The following is a 17,456-nucleotide window of genomic DNA, read 5'->3' on the forward strand; positions in this document are numbered from 1 at the left end:
CCTTTTTTCCTTTTTTCCTTTTTTCCTTTTTTCCTTTTTTCCTTTTTCCTGTCATGAGAAAGTATTTGGCTGGCAGCCCAAGAGATGTGCCAGTGGAGAGACTTTGAAAAGCTCTGCATATGCAGACAATTCACGTTTTCCCACTCCTCATCTCTCTTCACTGTTTTGTTGACATCTTCATTTAGATTTATGTGAAAAGAAGTTGTAACCTGTCGCTCAGAACGTTGTTTATTTACTGTGCGTGTTCTCTTGGAAGTTCCCAATAATCTAATATCAAATTATAGCATATTATGCAACAATCAATATTTCTAAAGGTGTGTTTTCATAGTCATGAGAAAATACCCACCTTTTGTGGGTACTTTTGTATGCTCTTTTATGGTACCCTCCAAATTGAAACCAAACCAAATGCTGATGGTCAGAAACATGATGGTAGATTAAAAACAACATCTACTAAACTTAAGTGCTGAGGTTTAAAGAAAAATAAATGCAGCAATATTGCTAATTTTTTACTGTACGGTGCCTGTTTTGTACTGAAAAAAGGGAGTATGCTGCTTGGTTATGATATGTTGGCAGCAAGGAAGAGTGAAATGCATTGGGAAGCTTTTTGGTATCTTCAGGAAAGATGTGACCGAAACTGCAAACTAGTTAGCTTAATGGAGGAAGGCAGATAGTCTAAACATGCTCTGTATATTTTCACGTTGTGTAAAATATGATAAAAGCAGTAAAATTCTGATTATTTCTGCTTTTTCATATTTAAAAGCCATTCTAATTGTAAGTATTAGTGTATGAGTTTAGAATATTCATAATGTTGTTATAAGAAAGAACGGCAAACGCGTTTAAGCTCTTTTTCTAAGTTGTAAGCTATGCTTCTAGCCTGCTTAGTTTACAGTTGGTCTGTGGAATTAAATGAGGTGGGATTTCTGTTTTTCTTAAGCTGATGTGCTCACGTGAATTTGTGGGTGGGAGGTCACGTTCCCTATTACTAGCACTCCAACACCTGTGAATTTTGTCTTGTTTTTTGTTGGTATAGTTAACTTCCTTTTTGCATTAACAGAGCAAAGACACAAAGGATTTATTAGACATAGTTCCTTGAACAGTTTAACGTGGTGTAAACAAGTGCATCCTCTGAGCTCAGCTGTCCCTTCCTGCCTCCCTCCTCATCCCACTGCTTCAGCCTGTGCCCCTCTCACCCGTCTTGCTAGCATCAGCAGTGGGAAATAATCTAGGTTGAAGTCAATCATTTCTCATTAAACCAGTTTTAAGCTATTAGTGTTTTGGTTTGGTTGAGCATGTGGTTTCATTAACACGGTGGCTTAAGGCAGAGGAGTGGCAGGGGGAGGAGGTGGCCTAAGGCAGAGGAATGAGAAGGAGCAGCTGGAGATGTAGGAGAGGCATGACCTGCTTGTCAGCAACCTTGTTCATTTGTACTTTAATCTGGCTGTGGAAATGCATCATTAGCACAAGAGTGGTCATCTCCTTTTTTTTAGGGATTATGAAGCTTGTCCAACCCAGCCACTCCCTTCCAGCAGTTCACTGCTCCTCCATTTCTCTAGAACTGATCTGGTTTCAGAGTCAGCATCCTGCAATGCATTGGAGGCACTCATTGGAGACATCAGAGAGTTCTGGATGTGTAGATTCTTTCTGAAGCTGGATTTATTGTAGGTTTTTCTCCTGTGCTATGACTGGCAAGAGGGTAGAGAACGGCTGACCCATCCTTCTGTACTATCTTCTTCTATAGCTCTTTTCCCTTCCTTGCCTATTCTTAAATTGTTTGGGGTAGAGAGAAAGGTATTGCAGACAAAACTGTCTTTGATGCACTGAATTACTGTCTTTGCTAGAATATGAAGGCTTTAAAAGTTTTGAAGGGCCTTATGCAATATTAACTAAAAAAGTCTTGTCTGAAGCATAAAGACATTCACCTGTGTTTAGGTTGGTGTATCCTGGAAAATATAAAGATGCTTCTAAACATAGAATCATAGAATCACTAAGGTTGGAAAAGACCTTCAAGATCACCCAGTCCAACCGTTCACCTATTCCCAATAGCTCCCACTAAACCATGTCCCTCAACACAACACCCAGCCTTTCCTTGAACACCCCCAGGATCGGTGACTCCACCACCTCCCTGGGCAGTCCATTCCAGTGCCTGACCACCCTTTCTGAAAAGTAATACTTCCTCATGTCCAGCCTGAATCTCCCCTGCTGTAGCTTGAAGCCATTCCCTCTGCTCCTATCACTAATGACACCAGAGAAGAGGCCGACCCCCAGCTCACTACAACCTCCCTTCAGGAAGTTATAGAGAGCAATGAGGTCTCCCCTGAGCCTCTTCTTCTCCAGGCTGAACATTCCCAGCTCCTTCAGCCTCTCCTCATATGGCCTGTGTTCCAGACCCCTCACCAGCTTTGTTGCCCTCCTTTGAACACGTTCCAACATGTTGCCTTAATGACTGTTGTCTCAGATATAAGCGTAAACCTGAAGAGCGTTCCTTGCATTTAGAAATGTCAGCCATTTTCTCAGTTGTCTTCCTGTTTTGGGGGAGGCAAGAACGAGCTGTGATTAGTAGGCATCCCTTCTGTGAAATAACTCATTCAGCTTCATTGCAAGTTCTTTTTATACAGAAAAGGTGAGAGCAAACTCCTCAGTTTTCTTTCCTAATGGCCTGTTGTGGTGCCTCCAAAGAGCTCTTTGGTCTCACCTGGGAACTCTAAATTCCAAGCTCTGCTGAATGCAGATTTCTCATGTTATATCTTTCTGACCTTCTTCTGCTACACCCCAGTATATGAGATTTAAGATCAAAATGATTTCCTTTGTAAAAAGTTTTATATTGAATCTAACATAAATATTAATGTGGGGAGCTATGCTGTTGGTTGTTCTTTATTATCCATATGGATTTTGACGGTGGGTTTTCAGAAGAACAGTGGGGGAAGGTTGCTTGCTATGAATATCATTTGGCAGAAAGTCAGATGTATTCTACATTTCATATGAACGCTATCTGCTGAAAGTCAGCTAGCTGCAGAACCAACTCTGCTTGCTGTGCCTTAGCAACCATGAGCAAAAATCTGCTGTCACATGGAAACAGATTGGGATTCGTGACAATACTCCCTAAATGCAGCCACTGCCAAACAGCAGTAGCAACTCATCTGTTAAGCACAGCACTTCTATAGGATTTTTATGCAGAAATAAGATATGTGTCCAATGTCAAATGCAAAAATTTGAAGGTGGCCAATCACAGAACCACAGAATGTCCAGGGTTGGAAGGGACCTCAAGGATCATGAATCTCCAACCCCCTGCCCCATGCAGGGCCACCAACCTCCCCGTTTAATACTAGACCAGGCTGCCCAGGGCCCCATCCAATCTGGCCTTGAACACCTCCAAGGACGGGGCATCCACAACCTCTCTGGGCAGCTGTTCCAGCACCTCACCACTCTCTCTGTAAAGAACTTCCCCCTGACATCTAACCTAAATCTTCCCTCCCTCAACTTAAAACCATTTCCCTAGTACTGCCAAACCATTTCCCCTTGTCCTGCCAAGCAGTAATCCAAACTGTGCACTGATTTTCTTTCCCTTCCTCCACTTCTTGCCTGGAATGACGTAGAACTTGGAATAAATGAGTATTTACTCGTGCAAAGATTGTTGCCTTCTTACCTTGCACAGTGGGCAGAGTATGTCAGGAAGCTGCAGTCCTGCTTTGTGCCAGAATTCATTTTTGGACCAGGACTGGAAATGGAAACTCGCTAATTGTTTTAGCTGTTTGCTTGTAGCAAATCAAGTAAATTTTTATCTAAGACAAAAACTTGCTGACTTTCATCAGTTGTAATGTTTTCAGTCATTTCTATCGTTATTAGGGCATTATCAGTTTTAGGGTTCATAATGAAAGAAATCTGTCTAGGAAAAAAAAAAAATAATTACTTTTTCATTTGTGTGGAGTGGGAGAGAAGCCTGAGGGAAATCAAGTAAATACCCCTGGTGGATTTTTTTATTTTTTATTTTTTTCTGAGCAACTGTGTTGTTAGATTTGAATGATTAGTGGAGGGAGAAAAGAACAAACATCTGACTGCATTTGAATGTGAATTTGGATTCAGCTTTGCTTCTGATCTTTTAATGTATGTTTTCTCTCGTGGCTGGAAGGTGAGAACTCTCCAGCATGCATACCTGTGAAAGTATATCTAAGGCTTGGATGCTTAAATGCTTTTTGGGAATCCATCAGAATGCATGATTTCCCTGGTGGTCACATTAGGCAATTTAGGATTCAGGTGCTGAACATTTGCAGAAATCCCCCAGTCAGGGAATTGTGATGGTCTCATTACTAGGTAGCCTGTGCTGCACCGCGTGCATTTCAAAATGTGATGATTTTCTTGCAGGCTATTTATATTTGGGGAAATAAGCCCTGATAGAGCACAGTGCTGGAACAGTTATTTAATTTTAAGCATACCAAGTAATCCAATTTGGAATGCATGAAGTACTATAGAAAATTCTTCAGGGATATAGTGGTAGTGCCCTGAAACTGTAAGCATTTATTTTCTTATATTCATACGTAAAAATGTACTGAGAGCTACTTATCAGTGTTAAAATGGTAATGGCTGTATTTGCAAATTATGCCCTGATCAAATAGGCAAATATATACAAATGTGTTGTAACAGGTGAAGTTTGATTGTACGTTGGAAGCTCTTGACATAGCATTATGCACCATTTTGGTAACACAGCCGGTTAAGAAACTAATTATTTGAAAAACTTGGAGTGGAAGCTTAAGCACTTTGCTGGAAGGGGAGATCTCTGATTCTGCCTGCCCTTATTTCTTTGAGATTTAAAACAAATCCCCTTATTCCTTCCTTTAAATATTTTACAATCTTAGTTTAAAAACAAACAATTCTTCCCTATTTTTGCCAAAGCTTTCTTTTCTTGCTAGCTACACAGAGATACTTGAAGCTCTTAGAAGAAAAACAAGACACTTGAATATTGTAGCTGAAGTTATTATTTCCCTATTATTTTTAAGGCCTCTTCTGTGGTGTTGCAGTGTGACTTCTAGTGCAGACAGGTTGCTGGCTGCTGCCACCGTACTAAATCCCCATGGGGGAAAAGCACTTAAATTGGAGCTCCAAGCACTGTTGCTCTGTGTCTTTCTGAGCATGATGAAGATTAAATTGCTAGCAGATGTATGGAGCATCACTGATGCTATGCAACTGCACTGCTGGCAGTGGCAGAAATATCAGCAGTTGTTGGAACAGCTTGGGCAGGGAGAGCACAAGCAACCTGGAGGCAACATTATCTGAAGCAGAGATGAAGCCAAATCAGAATCCAAGATCTGAAAACTAGGAGAAAATATAAATGCATCTCCAGAAAGCATGTCTGAGAACACCCTCTGTAGTGTACTTATCCCTTGGTTAGAATGTTAACCACTTTCTAGTAAATGCAGATTGAACTGCTTTAGTAAAGCCAATTCAATGCTCTGCTAAGTGAAAAACTAACTCAGATCTTGCTTGATCTTTCAAAAGAAGGCCAAAGCGCTCTCGTTAGTATACCTTGCATGTTGCCTGGTATGTTGTGGGCAACTTTGTTTTTGAACCTTTCAGAAATCAGACTGTGCTCTCATATTAAAATATTATCACAAATAGTTCTGCGTGCTAAGTAATGGGAGAGGTTCCCAAGATTTTTAAAAATAATTGTCCTGTTGATGCAGTACTTATTTAAACCCAGATAAAGACCTTGCTCGAAAGTATCAGTCATTAAATTAGCTACTGCTTTTAAAAGGCTAGCTTGGAGTGTTTGAAATGATCCTGTGAATTGGAAAGAAGGGTGTTCTGTTTGTTTTTTCTTAAATTAATCTCTGGTCACTTTACTTGAATCCATTTGTTCTGTTAACACCACTGCTCTATTCCCTGTGTTTCTAGATGTTTTAAATATTGCTGTAAAATCCTTTGTAGTTCTTCCCAATTTTGGACTGTGTTATCTGTGGTGTACACAGATTTGAATTCTAGCAGTGCTGTTCCAGAACCTCTTCCTGGGCCCTGTCCCCGCTGTCTTCTGTCTCATGCAGGCATGTCCTTATGCTGGCATATCCCCCACTCGTGTGTCATAGGAGAGCCCTCCTGGTACCCTGGGGGAGCTCCTTTCCCATCCTGAGGTTGAATGGGAATGCCTACTCTCTGCCCACCTCTTGGCTTAGCACAGCCCCTCTTCAGACTGGCACAGAGGCATGGGAGAAGCCGGGCCTGGAACGTGGGCTGTGGTGTGGGCTGCAGCGGCTGTTCCAAAGTGGTTTTCAGTACAGATGAGTTGTTTGCTTGATGACACGAATTTGCTTTAAAAGCATGTTATGACTCATTCCAGGAGTTATTTACAAATGTATTTTGAATTTGTTTGTGGTAGAAGTGGGAAGAACAGCTTGTATTTACCAAATACCTTCAGAAAGGAGTGGCACATCCCCCTCAGCATCAATAAGAAAGATCATTTTTTTTTCTGTTCTATTCCAGAATACCGCTTCTACTTTTTTGGGGGGGCTTGTGGCTCTCATATGCAATTTCACAGAATCACAGAATTGTAGGGGTTGGAAGGGACCTCCAGAGATCATCGAGTCCAACCCCCCTGCCAAAGCAGGTTCCCTACAGCAGGTTGCACAGGTAGGCATCCAGGCAGGTCTTGAACTCTCCAGAGAATCTCCAGAGAAGGAGACTCCACAACCTCCCTGGCAGCCTGTTCCAGTGCTCCGTCACCCTCACTGTAAAGAAGATCCTTCGCACATTTGTGCAGAACTTCCTATGCTGCAGTTTCCGGCCGTTACCCCTTGTCCTGTTCCATTTTCTTGTATTTGCAGAAATGTTCTGTCGGTAGATACCTACTTGGCATGCATAAGCATGTTCTCTTAGGCTGTGATTAATGCTTGCTCTGAGCTTATCTGAGTTCCAGATACCACCAAAAGAAGCTGTTATGCTGTCCTGCCCTCCTATTCTTCAGGACTGTGAATACTTCTCTCTGCCGGGCACCTGAGCCCTGTGTGATTTGAAGGATAAACTGGAAACATTTTATGCATTACTTCTTTTCAGCCTGAATGGCTTTTTACACATTCCTTGGAAGTAATTTGTAGCTTCAGCTATCATCTAACAGCTGAGTATGTGCCAAAGTGGGCACTGTGAGTTCAATTTTCCTTATGTCTCTGATCCTCTGTAGTCTGGAGAAAAAGAGATGCTGCCATTAAACCTACTTCTTTTTCACTTTATGTGTGTACAGTTATGTGTGGGGTTTAGTTAAGTGCAGCCCAAAGGAATGTTTCACTGTAAGTTGAAAGAGTTTTGCAGCCTCATGCTTTTTCACTTCACAGCATGCAATTAGTGTCCCCTGGGGTGTGCTGCCTTAGCAAGACCTTGGTGGCTAAGGCAGCAAACACTGGAAAGGGGGGTAATCTGTGTCTTATTCTTGCTCTCTGTCTGTTTTGAGATGCTGAAGTGCAAGTGTACCAGCTCCATCCAAAATTAGCCTTCAGAGGGCTGCAGCAGGCCCCTGTGGGGCATCGCTGGACAAACGTGTGTCTCTGTGTTGGTGCCTGTACAGATTTGTCTTTGAACTGATCAGGCTTCTGGTGCCAGGCTGAGGACATTGTGCTGCTCTTCTCTGTCCTCCTCCTCGTCTCTACTGACTCTCCTATCAAGCCTTACACTGGCTTTGGAGCTCACCCAACCCTCTGAGATCCATCTTAACAGTGTGACTTTATTTCCAGTCTCTGTTTTTCTCTGAGTTTGTTGCTCCTCCCTCATTAGTGAGCTGGGCTGGAGTCTAACAGGGTAGATGAGTGGCACAGAAGGCATGAGGCCAGCAGTGGAAGCCTGGTGGAGGACTTTACTCACTTCACCTCATGAAACTAGAGTTTGCCCCTACAGCTCTTATGTTCCCATTTGAACCCAGTACTTCTAGTCTTCTGTTCTTGTCCTTCCCTTTTGCTTTCACATTTGTCCTTAACTCTCCCAGTGCCACTATTTCCCTCACAGAACCATCCAGTTTGAGGAGCCAAGCTAACTCCAAATTCATCCTGCCAAAAGAGGAATGCTGGTCTCCCTGGAATTAGGCGAGTTCTCTCCCACCAACATCACTGGAATTGGCTTTCTGATGATACTGGCATTAACGTCATCCTGGGGACTGAGTGGGAAGGGGCACAGCGATGTCTAAACTTGGGCTGTGCTGCAGTAGTAAGGGAGGTTTGTTGAATGAAACACTTGGACACAAGTCAATTGAACTGTTGGTATGTAAGGCTGTTGCAGCATCGAGGTGTTAATGACATGCCTGCTAGAAAGGTTAAGTGGGACTGGAGGCAATGTTGTGGTCTTACAACATATTTGTTGTGTATAGGCGAGGGAAATGAAGCTCTTATGTTGTAGTATTTCTGTATGGAGCTGCTGTTATGCATGGAACTATGCTAACATTTGTGATGGGCATGGAATTGTAAACAGATACTTCTGTCATACCTTGTTGCTTCCCTTCCCTTTGTAAGAATACATTTCCAGAAATATGAGGTGAGAAAGCAGATGGTAGTACTGAAATATGGATTCTGTAATTCTTACAGTGTGAGAAGGATTATTTTCTTGTGCTTACAGCATCCCACATGTGAATTGGATCCTTCTCAAAGTGAAGAATTGATTACCTGGTCTGCAAGTTGGACTAATGCAAGCAAGCACTGCACAGTCCTATCATTGTTCTGCCAGTGCACCTGCACGGTTGCTTTTGCTCCAGCTTCTTCTAGGCAGTGTTTGCTCGTGTGTTGTATAGCTTGTAGTGAGATAGAAATTGCCAGTGAACAGCGGAGTAGGCAATATCTTGTCTTTTAACACTGGCAAGATGTGGAAGTAATGTGGCAACTATGGATGAGATAACCTGACTCTAGTATAGATGCTTATCCCTATTTGCCTCCTAAAAATCTACTTTTAATTTTGTAACTTTCAATCCACAATCCTTGTTAAACAGCAGTAAGGTTTTGGCAATTGCATTTTCTTACAGAGTTAATTTTCTATTTCCTTTCTGTATTTGCAAATATGAAACCTTTCTAATTTCACTGTATGAGTTGTTATTCTCACACTATATGTATCACATTAATAAAGAGAACAGGAATTCTATCTTTTCTCTGCACTGTTTCATCATTTTGCATAATGGCATCTCTCCTGTAATCTTTCCCTTGCAAGGTCATAGTCTTTTCTTTTTCATCTCATCTCATAATGTATCCAAGTCCTTCATTATTCCTATCATTGTTAGAATCTCCTCTTACTTTGGAGCATCATCTTCTGAGATGCTGTTACCAGTGCAGCATGTGGCACGGCAGAGATAATGCTGGTGTGTATTACAGCAGTGCTTCTTCCTTCTTAGTCACCTTTTGATTCCCCGTTTATCCTTATACAAGGCAGTGTTTTCATGTAATTAAGAGTTTAATTTAAGAAGAGTGATATTCCTTGAAGTTCTGTGACCCTGAGGTGTTGTTACTGAATTGATAAAGTTTGTTTGAAGAGATGTTAGGGCAAACATAATTACACTTTCCCTCTTCTGCTACATACTGCTTTCATGATGGTCTTTTCACCCTAGAGATTTTTAGGTTTGTCTTGTAACACTTCCTTGTCATTTCTGGCCATTTCTGACCCAAATAATAGGATCTTTTCTACAGAATTTTTTATTGCTCATTTTCTTTTCCAGATTGAGAAGAAATGTAGCTAAAAATACAGAAGTGACTTTACCTACCCATTTCCCTAATATCAAACATCTTAGTTTGAAACTTCAGTTAGATTATTCAAATGATTTGATAAATTCTTATTCAGATTTCAGCAGCTAAAATAAGTGTATTAAAAAAAAAATAAAAAATATTGAACTAAAGTTCTACCAAACTGTCTTACAGACACTGTCCAGAAGAATTTCAAATCCATACCTGGAAACTCCTTCAAACAAGGTACGTGTCAAGCTTCGTTGTGATTCCACTTCATGAAACAATGTACTAGGAATATCTTGGCTTTGTTTCAACCCCTTCACCGTAGCTTTGAAGACGCTTGTGGAAGTAGCCTGCTGTTAAATCCAGTTAATGTATTGTAATCTGGATGTTTTAGAAATTGTTTATTTCTATTACTGAGTTTTCCAGCCAAGCTGTGAAGTCTGGTGTGCACTTGCTTCCTAGCCATTTAAGCTACTCCCATGACTTAACTTAGTTTTGCAGTATTTCAGAGTGAGAACTTTATTTTTACATCTCACAATACTTTAATGCCAAAGGATTGTTTTATCTTCTTTGAAAGATCCAAGAACACATGAACTGAAAGAAATGAAACTGTGATATTGATTTTCTTTCAAGTTAGTTATTTTTATTACCACTGTGGTTTGTTGGGACTGGGCAGAAATGTGACCACGTATGCCTAAGTTAAATTTATCAGCAAGGAGTAGCGTGTAGAACCCAAGTAAAACGTGCTTTCATGGAAGATGGAATTAAGTCCTATTTTGATAGACCCATCTACAGCCTTAAGGTGTAAAGCAAAAATCAGGCATGGGAAACCCAAACTTGCATGCATTCTTGTATCAAGGTACAGAGGAACTGACCTGTAGCTGTCACACTGTGCCTTGAAAGTTTCTATACAAAAAGAAAAAGAAAAAAAAAACAACAATGCATGAAACGACATTTTAATTTGTATTAAATTATTAAATACACATACATCTGGAATAACTATGATTGTGTTTGTGATTTTTTTAAAGGTTAATAGTCATTCTGACTCTGTAGAATAACATTTGTTTTACTCTGAACATATCTGCAGCTCATGGGGGCATCTGCAGCTAGTAATAAGACTGGATATGGTAGAAGTTGGGGTGCATTTCCTATGAAGCTTTGATAGTTTGTTTGTCGTTTACCGAGGGAGAAGGCATTACTCAGAAGGAGGGAGCAGGCCGTGCCAAAAGGACTTTGCTACAATGGGAATAAATCCCTATTTGTCACACTTCCCAATTTCTCTTTTCATTCAGATTTATGGAGAAAGTTCCTCCTGCGCTGGGAGAGCTCTCAGGAATATTTTTACACTACAAGCTTCTGATCTGATTAAAGACAGGGTGTACCTTACTGGAATTTGCAGGTAACCTGAAGTCATTCATTTTAACCTACTGGATTGGCTTTTACTTACATTTGTCCATGTCCTGATTTGATAAGAAATTAAATTCTGAGCGTAAGGTCTTGTGTGATTTACCAAGAAGTTACAAATATATACATATATTTAATTGTTAAAAAATGTACTTTTACATTTTTTCCTCATGTTACACTTTCAGGTGTCAGAAAGCAGCAGTGGCCTGACTTGTCTATGAATTTATTGCTTATAGATTCATATACAACCCTGTTTGTTACTTGCTGAAAAGAATGCTAGATTCAACCCTGATCTGATGTTGTAGAAGCAGTTAATTAGATTCCTAGGATTTATGTACACAGTGATTTTTGCATATAATTTATGGAATATTTCTGTAGTACAGTGATTTTTCAGTTTGTGTTACACTACGGAATAATTGCTTCCTCCTATTTTCAATTATACTAAAATATGTGTTGCTATTATAACGCCATTTGTGTATATATATTTAAGAAAAAGCCATGATTTTTTTTTCAAAATGAATTAAAAAGAGAATTTTCCCAATCATATGGAAGATGAAGCACTTCCTAGAGCAACACTCAAGGTCTTACACAGATATTGTTTGGTTGTATTGCTTATGACTGCTCTGAAATATAATAAGATCCAGCTTTTAGGCTCAGGATCTTATGTAGCTCTTACACATTTCCAGATGACTATCTGTATGTAGCACAAATTGATAAAAATATTCTATATTGTGAAGGTTGCCACATGATTTAGGTATGATTTAGGTACGTAAGGGAACTTACTAATGTGACACGAGTTTCATCATTGTAACTGGGGGCATTCTGCTGAGACATGCCAGAATAATTTCATTCCTTGAGGTGAATAGGGTTGCAAAAAGCAGTAATTGAGACAAAGGGCTTGCTCTGCTGAGCAAGAGGATTACCTCTATGAAACTAAAGAAACCTCTATTATAGAACAGCATTTGAACATTGACTCTTATACTACATTAATGCTTTGTCTGTTTTCAGGAGAAGCTGTGTTGGATCAGAACTGGTAGACTGGCTGTTGGAGCACTGCCCTTTTGTTAAGTGCAGATCTACTGCAGTTGGAGTGTGGCAGCTGCTTCTGGATATGGGCATTATATTATCAGGTCAGTGTGACAATATTTGTAAGTAAGGAATATTATTGATTCTTTTTCTGCATAGAGTAATAATCACATTTTTTGTGGGAGTGGAAGAAGGGGGAAAAAAAGCAGGTCAATTTTTAATTACTACACTTTCTTATTTTACTACCTGCTTGGTAGGCCTGCCTCCGTGAACCTTTTATTTCATAAATACCAAAGATGGATCTCTCTTTTCAGGCAAGTTCCTTACTTATCCTTTTGTAAACATAATTGCCTATTGCCAAGTTGCAATTAGTGTGCGTGTCTCTTCTGGTTTGTTTATTTATTTTTTCATCCTCATCCTTTCTGGTTTTTCATAAGATAGCAGCTGTTTATTCTCTGCAGATCACCAGTTCACCAGATGACTTCTCTGGCAGTTAGTGATTTCCCCTTTCACTCTGTATTCTAATCTGTGAAAAACAACAGGTTGTGAGAAGATTGAGCTCCTGGAGAAAATTGTGGTTCCAGGTTCTACCCACTTGCTTCTCCTTCCCCTCCAAATTTAGGGGTCTGGTCCAGATTATGTGGTTTGTGACAATAGCACTGGTAAGCAGCCTCTGGAAATCTGACAGACTCCACTCCTGATGGCACCACTTGGGTAGCTTGGTGCATTCTCAGTGTGGTGCATTCAGGGATTTGTGCTAGACACTTCCCTTTCCTCCGTGCAAGAGGACGAGGTTGTTGTTGAAGACTTCTCCATATGTAAGCTGACACTCAGTGTATGCTTAAAGGCTTTATCCTACTGCAGTTGCGCTGACAGTATGTCTGATAATGCAGCCTTGGCAAGAGTTGAGTGACACTCTCAGTAGGAACTCCCTCTTTTGGCTGTGGAACCTGTCATTTGAGCCCAGTTTAATTGCAGATATGCCAGAGAAGATGACAGCTGTTTGTATTGCTACATTATCCTACTCAAGACTATTCTACAGAACCCTTGAGTTCTAGCAGGGACTGCGATAATGATAGACTAAGCATTAGGTTATTACCATTAAAAGCTGTGAGTTTATGAATGTGCTGTGAAGATGTTCATCATGAAATCATTTCAACTTTTTTTTTCTTAAACTTAGAATTTTTTATTGTTGCTTTTTAGCCTGGTGTATTCTTTTCATTTGGTTTATTGAATTTTGTTCACAAGTGCCTAGCCATTAGCAAGAACATATTAGAAGCTAATGGAAATTGAGGCTTAAAAATTTGACAAATGAAATGTTTTTATCTTCTAGCCATATCTCCTCATTCCAAACTGATTCCAAAATTGATTAATCAGCAATCTTAAAGTTTCAATATCAGGAGCCTGAAGATCTACATGCTAAGATTTTAGAATTGTTTTGTTTGGATACTAAATTAATGCTAGAAGAAAGGATTGCTACTATGCTGTTTGTGATCCTTTCGGACCTGTGTGGTGTTGCAACTCAGGATTAAAGCCCCGCAATATAGTATAAGTTGGGAACACAGAACCTTTATGTGGTAGAAGTTTAATCTAATGTTATTTTTTTTTTAACAGTGGACCGAGAACTCTATTTTCGAGACACTTATAGTTTCTACCAGTTCTCAGCGGATGAATGTACCTACCTTTTCTGTGAATTTGAGAAGGAAGGAGGTTGGAAGAACGCTGTAAAGCTCCTACTTCAACTACTGCCATTGTCTCCTCCCAGGATCGACATGTGCAATCTGTAAGTAGATATCTACATCTGTTTTAAACTTAAGACTGTTTTGTAAACAGCTGACTTGTCAATGACACTATGTACCATCAGGCCGCTGTGCAAATGAGCCAGCTTTCTATTACTCAGGCTTGGGAAGCTTTGTAGAGATGGGCTTCTCTGTGATCTGCACTGTGATTAGCATCTGAGAAAATCAGTGGTACTGGATAAACGGCAGTACTTCTCTTGGGTGTTGTTTAGATACTGTGGTTCTTATATATTACCTTGCTGACTGTTGCTTGCTATACTACCTACACAAGCTGCTTTATTTTTTGGGGGTGTTTCCTCCTGCATTTGAAAGTATGGCACTAATTTGTCAGCAAGCATGCTGTGAAGCAAATTGACTGGCAGCTCAGATGCCCTTGTCCTGGATCAGGCTCAGCTAGCAGATGGATAGAGTGGATGAGTAGGAATATGGTAGCTTCAGTCATCTGTTTTTAGTTTGCTACTGCATGTTTGTCAGAGCTCTGTTGTCTCACGTTTTTATCTCTTATATATTTAATTTAAGAGTTTCCCTTCCTGTTTCTTCTCTTTCACCTGACTCGTGGATATGTATGTGGTTACATGGCAGGGATTTGGTAGTGGAAGAGACACAGGGATGGCCTCTGAGCAGAGCCCAGAAATTCCCGTGTCAGCTCAGATCCAGTTCCAGTTGCTGCAAAAAAGGGACCTGCTGCTAGCTAGGGCTGAGCCATGAGCAATGCTGGTTGCACATATTTAAGAAAGAGTGAATGCTGCACCGTAGCTGTAGGAATGTAGTAAGAAATGTGGGAGAAACCAGGTTCAGTACAGAAGGAGGGCAGGAGGTGCTTCAGGCACAGAGCAGAAGTTCCCTGCAGCCCAACGAGAGAACTCCTCTATGCACATTGCAGCAGTGGATATGGCTGAAGGATCTGCAGCCCATGGGTACTCCCGTAGGAGTGGCAGAAATGAAGTATTATTGACTGAGTGCAGCCTCCATTCCCCGTTCTCCTGTGCTGCCAGGGTGAGGAAGTAGAAGGGAGTGGATGAAGGGGAGGTGGTTTTGATTTGCATTTAGTTCTCACTGCTCTAGCCTATTATTAATAAGCAATAATCTTTATTAATCTCCTTGTGCTGAGTCTGTTTTGCCTTTGATGGTAACTGATGAATGATATCCTGGTCCATATCTCAATCATCAAGACCTTTTCCACATTATTTTCTCTCTCTCTTCCTTTGAGGAGGAGTAGTGGAAGTTCAGCAACCCTTGAATTCACCATGGGATGTTAACATACCTTCTGCACTAAAATAGCTGCATACTAAATATTGTCTATTTACAGCAGCTAGAAAGAACCATACTTATTTGTGTCCCAGTGAGAGGCCAAAATGCAGAAAAAGGCGTCAGTGAGAGGTCTGGAGGCTCATGACCCCTCATGCCTTGGCAGAGCTGCAGGAGCTGGCCAGAGTAGATGAGTGGGGTTAAATTCTTTCATTGTCCCTAGTGTGATGAAGCCTCAAACATGATACTTAAGCTGTGGAGAATTCTTACTTTGGCAGCAGAATGATTTTCTTTTCTCTTTAATGCCAGATACAAAACTTTTTTTTTTTTTGGTAACAAAATGTTCCTTCTCTGTGTAGTAGATACTAAAAATGCACTTTCTCAAACAAATATCTAACAGAAATAATTTAAAAGACCAGTAAGTGCAGAGTGTCTGGAAATGTCTCAAGCCCAGTTTCTTAAATTCAGGCATTCTGTCTGTGTCTTAAATGCTGTGAGCTGATTGCAAAAGAACTCAGTAACTTCTGTATGTGGCTCAAGGCAGAATCTTGATCACTGCTCCTGTAGCTGACTGCCCTCATGACCAGAAACTGACAGTTCTAGAGTGAGGCTTCCTCTGAAAATGAATTTATTTGGTCAGCTTGAGTGAGCTCTGACAAGGGACAAAACCCATAAATTGGCAAAAGCCCCTACTTGAGTGTGATCTTCTAAGCAGGTGAGTCATGTGAATCAAAACCTTTGAATAGTTTTGGAAACAGAAATTCTTGTCATCCAGTCTACTTGAGTAGTAAACAATTTGGCTATTCCTTAAATAATCAGGGCTATTTCATCTTGATTTCAGTGGGGATTATGGGTTTCCTCATTATCACTGCAAATGAGGCCACTTGTCATGGTTCATGACTACTTGTAGAAAGGCTTTGACTCAAAAAGGCAAATCAGATAGTTCATACTGACATGTTACCTAAAGGATACTGGGTAAAAGAATGGGTTCGAGACTTTTCAGGTTCAAGTTAAAAATGTGCCAGGCATGCTGACCTTGGCCAGAGTTCCTCCATTTTAATGCCAACTTTGCTCTTTCATCATTTCAGTGTAACAGGCATTTCTTGTGGAGGATGGTCCCTGTCACATAAATTGAACAATTATTCTTTAATGTACCTTTCCAGCTCCTTCCAGCTTGCATTATTCAAATTTTAGTCAAAGCTGGGTTCCTTTTGGGAATGTTGTCACTGAAGAGTTATTTTCTGGAGATTTTACCTGTCAGATTGAAGAGGTGCTTTTTTTAAAGTACATATTGAAGGAACTGAATGTTAAGTAGTGTTACAGTCTCTAGGGAAGGTGATACTAAAAGGGAAGGGTGGGTTTTCCAGTTTCAAAATTCTCTATGTCTCATGCACATAATGAACTGCTAGAACACAACCTGAAAGTGAATAGATGTGATGAGATCTGTGTTAAAGTCATCCCACCAAGTTAAATAAACTGATGTGTTTCTTTTAATGAAGGCAATTCTAAAAACCTTTTCTTGCAGTAAGTGTTTATCTTACGAAATACACATATAGTTGTTATTGATACCTTTAGCACTGTCTTTTTCTACCTTAATTTTTTGTATTCATTTTTCTGTTAGTCTGCATTGTTGGTTTCCCCTGTGTTTATAGGGAGAGGGCCATTATTACTGTGTTAATCATTCCTTGCTTTTGATGAAATGAGCAGTGACCTCCTGCTTGTGCACCAGGATACAGTGCTGAGCTTCTTGCATTGTGCCCAGGTGCTCAACAAGCTCTATCTCTGCAGATGCTGATGGGCAGCAAAGGTACTGTGCTTGCCTGGGTTGACAGGTACACTGGTGAATCCCAGGAGCACCACGGGTCTTCTCACCCAGGAGCATGCTGTTGCATGTGTTCTCAGTGTTGAGCCACTGTAGATGTTGCCAGATGAGGTGAGACTGATGTTGAAGCCTCTTGGGGTCATTAAACAATGTTAATCATGGCCAAATTCAGCTTGAATAGAAAATAAGTGAATGTTGGCTTAACCTGGGAACAAAAGATTTGTATTCAGAGCTCTGCCATGGACTTCCTTGCAGCCTTGAGCAGTCACCTAGGCTCTCATTCAGTGCCTCCTGAATTCTTTCCCAGTGACTGCAGTGGCATTGTATCAGACATTTAATCTTTATGTGCTTCTACTTCCTTCTTTGCAAATGTAGATGTTTATAACGACACCTAATTCCCGGTGCCAGAACACATTGGATGCCTTGGACTATTGGAACGAACAGTACTTTTGTAGTTATCTGAAGGAAAAATTAGAAATGGGA

The 17,456-nt window shown here is 40.5% G+C and overlaps 1 protein-coding gene across 3 annotated transcripts in view; it reads left to right on the forward strand.

Moving 5' to 3' along the window:
- The window catches only part of RAPGEF5 (Rap guanine nucleotide exchange factor 5), a 151,656-nt gene that overhangs the window by 22,579 nt on the left and 111,621 nt on the right, over positions 1-17,456 (forward strand). For 2 of the 3 annotated variants that reach the window (XM_042888226.1, XM_042888227.1), the window contains exons 1-2: positions 12,097-12,208; positions 13,719-13,887. In XM_042888226.1, coding sequence (XP_042744160.1) covers positions 12,190-12,208; positions 13,719-13,887 — 188 coding nt within the window. In that variant the 5' untranslated portion in view covers positions 12,097-12,189. Of the gene's footprint in view, positions 1-9,863; positions 9,915-10,966; positions 11,074-12,086; positions 12,209-13,718; positions 13,888-17,456 lie in introns of those variants that run through there. The other variant, XM_042888225.1, reaches the window with a different exon arrangement.

Source organism: Lagopus leucura, unplaced genomic scaffold, assembly GCF_019238085.1.
Source record: "Lagopus leucura isolate 7727_CA_CO unplaced genomic scaffold, USGS_WTPT01 Super-Scaffold_100157, whole genome shotgun sequence".
NCBI lineage: Eukaryota > Metazoa > Chordata > Aves > Galliformes > Phasianidae > Lagopus > Lagopus leucura.